Below are 11,127 nucleotides of genomic sequence, written 5' to 3'. Positions count from 1 at the left end.
CACTTGCTAACTTAACCGAAGTTAACTAGTGCTGTAAGTTCGCTCAATGTAACCGCTGGCTTTAACGTTAGTTAACTTATATTGGGTGTGATCTGCGGGTGGCTCCGGTTGTCTTTTCATCAGATATTTTAAATTCGCCAAATTCATCTTTCAAGTTCGTCCACAACGTTGATGGAAGTATGGCAAGCAACATAATATCGTGGATCTTGCTTTTGCAGTGGTCTACTTGCAACGGGTCTTTGATGGATCTTGTGGAACAGGTGTAGTCCATGTTTTTAAATCAATATTTGACTCTGTCCTGTACTTTATTTTTGTGTTTTTTATTTTTATTTTCCCCCACTTCGACATAGCTATCCAACTTTAAAAACTGACGGCGCGGGCGGTATTCCTGATAGCCTAGGCAATGTATCATTAGCAGAGATCGTTGCTTCAGTGCAGAAACAAAAGCAAGTGAAAATAAACCACTTAATAATATATTTTATATCTGCATTTACGGTTTGATGAAAACTCGTTTGGTTATAATGTGTCATTTGTCAGAAACCAAAAACCGCCCAATACTGTAAAAAGTAGCCCGAATTTTATCTATCCCGGGCACCCGCCCAATCTGGCAACACTTATAGAATGCATCGTCAATGAACAGCAAAATATCATTTTTTGCCAGTAGATAGCATGAGCGTATAAGAAATTGGGAGAGTAGGATTTTCTTTACTTAAATTAGCTAGTGAGCCAAATAGATATTTAATGTAAGTATAAAAAAAAATGCATATTCATAATGACCTACCAACTATTAATTGAACCTCCCGGTGTAAAATTATGTTTTAAGTTAGATGTTTACATTTTCTTAAAGCCTCAAAAGAGAAAATGTAATTGATCAGCCCTAACGCTAACATCACTTTCCAGCAAGATATCTTTTGGAAAACATAGTCGCCTATATGGGCCTATACACTTTTATTAATACTTGTCCAAAAGTAATTGACCAATTAAACAAAGTCATGGCAAACTACTGAGCGTTCACAGTCACTCAATGGTAGTGTCACCCACAAATCACTTTGATTCTCAGCGTCAATTTATTTTGTGTTGGTTGAATTGATCGGAATAATATGCTCTCATGTAAATACGATTAAAATAATAATATAAATGAGAGAGTCTTGTTCTACACAAACTGAATATAATTATGTCAGTGTGCCTACGCCTGCCCGCGATACAGTTGCTGGACAAAACGGCAACGGTTTCTCATGTCTGTTTAATAGTAGAACGTTCAATTAGCCTAATTCGTGTTAGCATGTCTCCCCCATGTTAGGTCTATGGGTCGCTATGTAGAATTTTGATATTTGATTCAAATGTAATCAAATGTACAGTCATTAATACAAATCACAAAATGTACTCTCCATTTATGTCTAGGGTTACAGAAATGAATGTGTGTTGTACTGAGTGTGATGAACACTATGTTTCTGTGCAGGGTTACAGAAATGAATGTGTGTTGTACTGAATGTGATGAACACTATGTTTCTGTGCCGCACCTGTGAGTTCCCTGTGCTGCTGCTTCTACACTGGAGTGAGTGTGATCAGCAGTGGCCCTCACTCTGCCCTCCCCTAGAGGAGGGTGCAGTGCAAACCTCCCACAGCTTTAAATGGAGCCAGTGTCAGTGTGAGAAGCAGAGCAGCAGTCAGTGGGACTCAGTCTGTACTTTAACTCAGCACTCCTCCTTCTCTCCTGCAGCCATGAAGCTCCTACCAGCCCTGCTGCTCCTCACAGCTCTCACTCTCTCAGGTCTCTCGCTCTCTCTCTCTCTTGCATGCTGGGAGTTTGGGGTGTGGTGAGTGAGTGAGTGTTTGTTGGTGAGCTGAGTGAGTGCTGCTGGTAAGCTAACTTTTTCTACTTTTCTAAAAGACTTTCACGTGTATTTTCAACCTGTTTTCTGTTTCATAATGTGTCGTTGTGCTTAAGTATAAGAAATTAGTTTGACGTTAGTTGGTGTCGGTGTTTTGGATCGGGATGGTGTCTCGGGAGACATCATCCCTGTCGCTCCGTCATGGAGTGCGGATTATGTCGGACCAAGCGGTCACGGTGGAATGTGTTCTCGTTGCCGTGGGGGAATCCACAGGTTATGAGAATATTGCGTATGCATCTAGGATGAATAAAGCTGTGGTTGTATTTATGAAAGAGGAACGATATGTCGCGAGGTTAATTGAGAACGGTGTGTTTCTCAATGACGTGTACACGCAGGTATCGCCGCTAGCGGTACCGTCTACCAGGGTTACGGTGTCGGGGGTTCCCCCATTCATCCCCAACGAGGTGTTGGAGCGGGAGCTCCAGCGTTTCGGGAAGCTAGCTAGCACGTTCAAAAATGTTGGTTTGGGGTGTAGGAATGAAAAACTCCAGCATGTCCAGTCTTTCAGACGGCATGTATTTATGTTTTTAGCCTGCCCCACACAGTCCCTGGATGTGTCATTCAGGGTTAAACATGATAATGGATACTACATGGTATATGCAAGCTCTGGCTCCATGAAATGTTTTGAGTGTGGGGATGTCGGCCACAAACGTTTTGCCTGCCCTCATAGACAGCGGGGGGAGGACATAGAGGCAGGGGGTCCGCTAGCTGAAGCTGGGGGTCCGCTGGCTGAGGCTGGGGGTCCGCTGGCTAAGGCTGGGGGGCTGCTGGCTAAGGCTGGGGGTCCGCTAGCTGAAGCTGGGGGTCCGCTGGCTGAAGCTGGGGGTCCGCTGGCTGACGCTGGGGGTCCACCGGCTAAGGCTGGGGGTCCGTTGGCTAAGGCCGGGGGTCCGCTGGCTAAGGCCGAGGATCCGCTGGCTAAGGCTGGGGGTCCGCTGGCTGAGGCTGGGGGTCTGCTGGCTAAGGGTGGGGGTCCGCTGGCTAAGGCTGGGGGTCCGCTAGCTGAAGCTTGGGGTACGGTAGCTGACGCAGGAGAAGGAACCAGTGGGCAGAGAGGAAACAAGGCAGCTCTACCACCTGCTAATAAAACTAGCAGTGGAACTCTAGAGAAGCAGGGGGAGAACACTCAAGGGGAGGTGAATGAGACAGCAGTGATGGGTGACAGTCAAGCTACCACTGGTGACATGGCAGGAAGCGAGACTGTTGCTGCAGATGTGCCGGTAGTGGAGACAGGTGAGCTGGGTCAAGGTGAGCAGGTTGGCAGGGAGGAGATGGAGGCTGAAGGGGAGCAGGTCAGTGGGAAGCAGGTGCTGCTTTTTGTCCAGGGACAGGGGAATGAGGAAGACATGGGGGAGGATTCTGAGTCTGACGGCATGTCAGTGACAGACTCACAACAGAGAAGTGATCTGTACACATTTGGGGAGATAAACATGTTTTTAGACGAAACCTATGGAAAATCAGTTAAAATAACTGATCATTTTCCTGACACAGAGAAATTCATTAAAACTGTGTCTATGTTGCAAAAGATAGTTGGTTTGGATCTGCTGGAGAAAAAAAAAACGCTTTAGGCTGAGAAAGTTTGTCACTGATTTGAGGAAGGGGGTCGAGACGAAGAAAGCAAAAGGGATTAAAAAAAGGCAGAAAATAATGAGTAAATAATGACAGGTCTTCACATGGTGGTTTTCTTTACTTGTCTGTTCTGTCTATCTGTTCTGTCTCTATTTTTACTTTTTCCTATGCATAGTTTAAGGGTTGGGTCTCTGAACATGAATGGTGGGAGGGACAGGCAGAGGAGGGCATTGGTTTCTGAACTTTTTCAACAAAAAGGACTGGACGTTATTTTTCTTCAAGAAACACACAGTGACACAGCAAATGAGATTGATTGGGGCTTATGGTGGAGGGGTCAACACTTTCTTAGTCATGGGACCAATTTTAGTGCAGGGACAGCCATTCTTTTTTCACCAGGGTTAGGGGCAAATGTAATGTCCACCACTGAGATAGTGAAAGGTAGGGCACAGATGGTCAGGGCTGAAATAAATGAAATTAGTTTTTGTTTTGTTAACATTTATGCCTCGAATCAGGGTAAAGAACGGCTTGACATTTTTAAGAAAGTGCAAGCATCATTGCAACAGAGTTGGCAGAGGGAATGTTATGTTATAGGGGGGGGTTGGAACTGTACAGTGGATTTTACATTGGATAGGACAGGTGAGGAACCACATTTACAATCATCCACTACTTTATCACAGCTAATCACTCAACTAGGTTTAGTAGATGCATGGAGAATTAGACATCCACGGGTTAGGCAGTACACATGGGTTAGGGTAGCAAACAGCAGGGTCAGTGCAGCCAGGTTAGATAGGGTTTATATTTCACAATCTTTTAGCAATAGGCTACTAAATAGTTTCATCCACCCCGTTGGTTTTTCTGATCACCATTTAGTCACTGTAGATTTACACCTCTCACCTAGCACAAAGTCTAGTTCTTACTGGCATTTTAATGTAAAATTGTTACAGGACAATATGTTCTGTGAGAATTTTGCATTTTTTTGGAATTTATGGAGGGCTAGGAAAAGGGATTTTGAATCCTTAAGCCAATGGTGGGAGGTAGGGAAGACACAAACACGTATTTTCTGTCAGCAGTACACAGCTCAGTCCACCATCAAGGTAAGGACAGCTATACAGGCTCTAGAGCAGGAGATCAGGGACATTGAGGGTAGTCTCTTGGCACAGGATAACCCTGATGGGGAAACACTACAAAGGAAAAAGAAGGAGCTGAGTCTGTTTTTAAGTGAGAGGGTGAAGGGAGCCATGATTAGGGCACGGTTCATAAGTATCAAGGACATGGATGCACCAAGCTCCTTTTTTTTCAACTTGGAGAAGTCTGTCTCTCAGAATAAGCAGATGTTATGTCTACGGTGTCCCGATGGCGGAGTGACCACAGACCCAGCAGAGATGAGGAAGCACACGTTGTCCTTCTACACTGCCCTCTACAAAGCAGAGACCTGTGATGATGAGTGTGCTGCTGAGCTTCTTCAGGGACTGCCTCAGCTGGGGGCTGATGATCGTGCTGCCTTGGACATGGACATCAGCTTGGAGGAGCTTACAACAGCTGTCCATCAGCTAGCATCCGGTCGAGCTCCTGGAGTAGATGGGTTATCTGCAGATTTTTATAAGCATTTCTGGAGACATTTAGGAGCGGACCTACTGGAGGTGCTGCAGGAATGTGTCCAGAGAGGCTCACTACCGACCTCTTGTCGGAGAGCAGCTCTCTCTCTCCTTCCAAAGAAGGGGGATCTTGCCTCCCTCAAGAACTGGAGACCTGTGGCCCTGCTATGCACGGATTATAAGCTGCTTTCCAAGGTTCTGGCCAATAGGCTTAAAGACTATCTGGAGATATTAGTCGAAAAAGACCAGACATACTGCATCCCAGATAGGTCTATTATGGACAATTTGTTCTTAATGAGAGACTTATTGGACATGTGCAAAGTATATAAGATTGATCTTGGTATTTTGTCTCTCGATCAGGAGAAGGCTTTTGATCGCGTGGACCATGGGTATTTATTTTCTACTTTGAGGGCTTTTGGTTTTGGGGAGGGATTTAGGTCATGGGTGGGGTTGCTATATGAGGATGTCTCATGTATGGTAAAGGTGGGTGGGGGGTGGAGTCGTCCAATAAGGATTGAGAGGGGTATTAGACAGGGCTGTCCAATTTCAGGACAGCTATACTCCCTAGTAATTGAACCCCTTTTGAGCAGGCTTAGGAGCAGGTTAAGTGGGCTCTCACTACCCGGGCTACCAGAGAGTCCACCACTGATTGTCTCGGCATATGCTGATGATATTAGCATTTTTATAAAAAATCAACAGGATGTAGGGGGTTTAGTGCAGTCATTAGGGGTGTATGAGAAGGCCTCCTCTGCAAAAGTAAACTGGGAGAAGAGTGGGGCCTTGGAGGTAGGACAGTGGCGGGAGCGGGCAGTTCCCAGTCTGCCTGGGGGTCTTAGCTGGGGGAGAGAGGGACTGAAAGTTTTGGGAGTTTTTTTAGGGACAGGGGATTTTCAGAAGCAGAACTGGGAGGGAGTAGTGGAAAAGGTGTGTGCCAGACTGTCTAAATGGAAATGGTTGCTACCCCAGCTGTCGTATAGGGGAAGAGTCCTGGTTGTCAACAACATGGTTGCCTCGACTTTGTGGCATCGACTGACTGTATTACCTCCACCAGAGAGTCTGATTCAGGGGATACAGAGGACTATTGTGGACTTCTTCTGGTCTGGTCAGCACTGGGTGAGGGCGCCTGCACTTTACCTGCCAATACAGGAGGGGGGACAAGGCCTCATTGACATTCCCTCCAGGATAGTGGCCTTTAGAATACAGGCTGCACAGAGGCTACTGTATACCTTTGGACTGAGCTGGCAGGATACAGCTAGGCTGCTGCTGAGGAGGGCTGGTCGCCTTGGTTACGACAAACAGCTGTTCCTGCTCCAGCCTGAGGCAGTGGACCTGGCTGGTTTGACACCCTTCTACCGCTCAGTCCTGGAATCATGGCAGGTTTTCAAAGTCCATCGGAAACCTGATGCAACACCAGGGATGTGGCTGTTTGAGGAGCCACTGTTCGGGAACGCCCTCATCGACTCACAGGTCCTGTCCTCCACCAGCCTGCGGTCCAGTCTGCGGGAGGCTGGGTGTGTCAAGCTAGGTCATCTAATCAAGACATCTGTTGGAGGGCTTGGGGAGACAACGGGTATCCGGTCCCGTAGACTGCTGGAAAGGTTGGTGGAGGAGGTCTGTGCGTCCCTGCCAGGGCCCCTCAGGACGTTCATAGAGGATCCAACGCTCTCTGACCAGTGGGACAATGAGTCTGTGTATGTCTTCCCCTCCCTGACTGTTTCTCCTGCGTTTGGGGAGTGGCAGGAGGAGGAGGGAGGTTTTCTCTCCTTTAAAACACCAGAGCTGGGGGAGTGTGAGGCTGTGGGGAAGAAGGCGGTTTATCATACCTGTGTCAAAGGGTCCCACCTACGTTCTCTGGCAGGAATGGAGGTGTCGAGGTGGACTGGGTTCTTTGGTCCGGGGTCTTCCCCGAAAGGCTGCTGGCGGTCCCTGTACAAATCCCCCGTTGAGAAACGGACGGGTGACCTCCAGTGGAGGATTGTGCACGGGGCGATAGCTACAAACAGGCATCTGGCACACCTGGATCCTAGTGTAGGGGAGGGCTGTCCTTTTTGTTTAGAGAGGGAAACATTACATCATCTTTTTGTAGAGTGTTCTAGGCTTCAGGGCTTATTCATGGTGCTAGAGCAGCTGTTTCAGGGTTTAGGGCAAGATTTTTCTTTTGAACTTTTCATTTATGGTCCAAAGTACTCAGCTGCAAAAAAGTCTCTGCATGTCCTGCTCAATGTGGTGTCAGGAATAGCTAAACTGGCTATATGGAAGACCAGGAAGAACTGCATCAGGGGCCAGGGGTCAGTGGACCCAGCTTGTATGATGGCTGGACTGTTGGCGTCACGAATCAGGGTGGAGTTTGCCTATTACAAACTCACGGGCAACTTGGTAGAGTTTGTGAGCACTAGGGGAGTTAGAGAGGTGTTGTTTTCTGTATGTAATGATTCACTGTTGCTTCATTTTTAAGTTCTTCCAGGTGATTGGTTATAGTTTTGTAAATCTGAATTTTCTTTTATTCTTTTCTTTATTTTTTTTATTATTTTCTATTTTCATTTTTATGTATCTAATCTAGAGTTATGATACAGGAGACCCGGACTGTAAAATATGAATAGATGTAAATAAAGGGATTTCTCTCTCTCTCTCTCTCTCTCTCTCTCTCTCTCTCTCTCTCTCTCTCTCTCTCTCTCTCTCTCTCTCGCTCTCTCTCTCTCTCGCTCTCTCTCTCTCTCTCTGCTTCTTCCATGTTCCGCAGCTAAAATCTCACGTTTATTTTAATTACAGGTGTTCAGGGTGAGATTGTCCTGACAGAATCTGAAGCGGTGGTAAAGAGACCGGGAGACTCTCACACACTGACCTGTACAGCCTCTGGGTTCACATTCAGCAGCTACTATTTGAACTGGATCAGACAGGCTCCTGGGAAGGGACTGGAGTGGTTGGGATCTCAGTATAGCAGCTCGAGTTATTATGCCCAGTCTGTTCAGGGAAGATTCACCATCTCCAGAGACGAGTCCAACAGCAAGCTATATTTACAGATGAACAGCCTGACAGCTGAAGACACTGCTGTGTATTACTGTGCCAGAGACCCACAGGTGGAAGTGGACCACTTCTGTAAATGTAAATGTGTACATTACCACTCTTTCACTGACACGGTCAGTCCAAAGGTCCGGATAAAACCATTCCTATTCTTTGTCATATGCAAACCATTATTCTAAAATAATCTGTGTATGAAAATAGACAGAAATCTGCCGTCGGTTACATTTGTTTTTCAGCATTACATTTATTTCCAGTATAATGCACTGAAAAAGGGGAATTTTTTTTTAGAATACTTTATTGGTATGTAGATTTCAGAGATATGTGGAGTTGTCTATGCTCTTTGGGGTAAAGGAGGACTGTAATTGAGTAAATTATCATTGCACATTTCCAAAAATCCAGATGCAAATGTCTTCAGAAGTTCATGAATAAAACTTGAGCGGCTTGCTGATTCTCCACCAGGAGGGGGCAGCAGTGCTCCTCATAATGGATATTCTGACCCTCTGAACTAGTTCACTGCTACCTTTAGCTTCAGTAATTACACTGTAAATTTACATTCATCATGAACACAAACACTGCATTCATGGGTCAGTCAGACCTGTGTCATGCAAATATTTGAAATATCATCATATACTTTTTCAAAGAAGTGAAATCAAAACACCAATTGACACCTGATTTAGTTTCTTAATTTCATTTTAAATGCATGAAGTATAAATTACAATACTGTAATCTAGTAAAATCCGAATAATATTTCTGGAAAATCCGGACCAAACAAGTACTTATATACATATACACTGCATGTAAATGTAAATTGTTACGAGAGGCAGATATGCAAATATAACATCCCCACGCTCTTTAAAACACAGCGTTTGAGCTCATATTCACTGATGAGCAGCACGGGTCACTTCCTGTCTTTCTGTTGCTGTGGATGAAATAAAATGGAGGCCTTTGTATTCATCACAGTTTGCCTTTGAATGTTAGAACCCTGATTTTATTCCCTCTTTTCTCCTGTCTCGCAGCAGCTGAAACAGCGATGGCTACAGAACTGCTGTGAACCTGTGCTTTGTCCCCTTCTGCAGATGCTCACTGTGACCCCACACTGACGGAGTCTGATCCACAGGTGAAGAAGCCTGGAGAATCCGTCAGGCTCTCCTGTAAAATTACTAGATTCTCTCTCAGCAGCTACAGCGTGCACTGGGTTCGACAGGCTCCAGGCAAAGGGCTGCAATGGGTTGGATACCACGGTGGTTCCTTCCACAGTCGTTTCAAAGTGACAGAAGATTCATCCAACAGCATTGCTTACTCAGACATCACAGACCTCCAGCCCTCAGACACAGCCGTGTATTACTGTGCCCGAGAGCCACATTGAAACAGATTACAGCCCTGCTGTACAGAAACCCTCCACAGATGATTTAACAGGCAGCATGTGCCTGGCTGTGCTGTGTGGCCTCAGTTCATCACACTGGAGATATTTCCTGTTATTGTTCTTCTCCTGTATCTCCACCATGAAGCTACAGCACACATTTATATATATTTTTTAATAAATGGACATTGACATTCATCTTATAGAACATAACAAATACATTTAATACAACAAATTCAATTAAAATTTAAATACAAAGAAATTATAAATATTCAATTATGGTGGTATGAGGTCCCATCAGTTTCTTAATGAGCAACGGCTTGAGCAACAGCTTGAGTAACGAGTGAACGTTTGAAAAGGAAGACACAATGAACTCACATCTTTAGCTTGATTACGCAGTGTGAATCTAGGTTTAGGTACAGAGCATAGAGCATGTCTGAATAATATTTCTGACTAATATTCTATGGGATGTACTAAATACAAAACATGCTCCAGAATGTAGTCCTGGTTATTTGATCAAGCTCAATATTTTAAATAGAAATTTAGCATTTGCAACTTGCAACCAATATATCCCATAGAATATCCCTAATCCAGAATAATTTTGACTTTTGAAATGAATCAGAGGATTCTACTTTGAATCTCAGTTAAGCAATATAGGTTTTTATCCTGGAACAGGAGGATAACGTTAATGGTAAAAACACATTATAACGTATCTAATTTAAAGTGTTAAATTGGAGGAAGCAGTCTGCTCTTTTAATTCTCCTCCAGGAGGGGGCAGCAGTGCTCCTCTTAATGGATATTCTGACCCTCTGAATTTATGTTGTTTTTCTCCTCCCTCCAATCCCCAGAGATTCAGCCCACAGTATTTCCTATAAAAACCCCTGAGAATTCTCCTCCCAGCACAGGAGCAGAGAAGGAGATCTGTGGGTGACAATGGGACCAATTGTAGCATTCGCATTGTTGCTGGGAACTTTATCTTGTAAGTGGGCAAGCTTTATCATGATTCAATATTTAATATAAGATTATTCTCAAATATTTTTCAAAGCTTTATTTTAATAATGTAAAATAAATGATTTATGACAGTTTTTATGTTTATTTCATGAATTATATTGTTTGATACTCACAAACCTTTATCTTATTTCTGTCCCCACAGACAGTCACTGTGTTGAGCTCACACAGCCAGGCTCTATGATAGTAACACCAGGACAGCCTTTAACCATCTCCTGTAAAGTCTCATATTCACTGAGCAGCTATGCTACACACTGGATCCGCCAGCCTGCAGGGAAAGCTATGGAGTGGATTGGGTATATAGGCACGGGTGGAGGCACTGCTTATAAAGATTCATTAAAGAACAAGTTCACCATCTCCAGAGACACTTCCAGCAGCACAGTGTCTTTACACGGGAGCAGCCTGCAGACTGGAGACACAGCTGTGTATTACTGTGCCCGAGACACACAGTGCAGCAAAGCTACAGCAGGCTGTACAAAAACCCACCCCGATGAGTTCTGCAGTAAAACACATACTGTCGAGGACCCGGCCCTAGGCCCCCCTGATGAGAGATTGACGGGGGATGGGTTAGAAAGGAATGCATTGTTAACCCCTCGCACACGCCATCGAGGTGGTAGTAAGAACGCCCGTAAGAAGAAAAATATGTGGTTCAGAGAATGAGCAGCCATACTTGTCAGTAGAG

General features: G+C 44.9%; 1 protein-coding gene across 1 annotated transcript in view; it reads left to right on the top strand.

The window, feature by feature from the left end:
• Positions 1-1,996: 1,996 nt before the first annotated feature.
• Positions 1,997-11,127, top strand: part of LOC133121409 (Ig heavy chain Mem5-like) — a 42,837-nt gene continuing 33,706 nt past the window's right edge. Inside the window, exons 1-3 of the mRNA XM_061230579.1 lie at positions 1,997-2,350; positions 2,685-2,736; positions 7,811-8,133. Of these exons, the coding sequence (XP_061086563.1) occupies positions 1,997-2,350; positions 2,685-2,736; positions 7,811-8,133 (729 nt within the window). The remainder of the gene's footprint in view (positions 2,351-2,684; positions 2,737-7,810; positions 8,134-11,127) is intronic.

Source organism: Conger conger, chromosome 2 (assembly GCF_963514075.1).
Source record: "Conger conger chromosome 2, fConCon1.1, whole genome shotgun sequence".
NCBI classification, from domain to species: domain Eukaryota; kingdom Metazoa; phylum Chordata; class Actinopteri; order Anguilliformes; family Congridae; genus Conger; species Conger conger.
The sequence above is the reverse complement of the archived record's forward strand: the minus strand, read 5'-3'. Positions and strand labels throughout refer to the sequence as shown.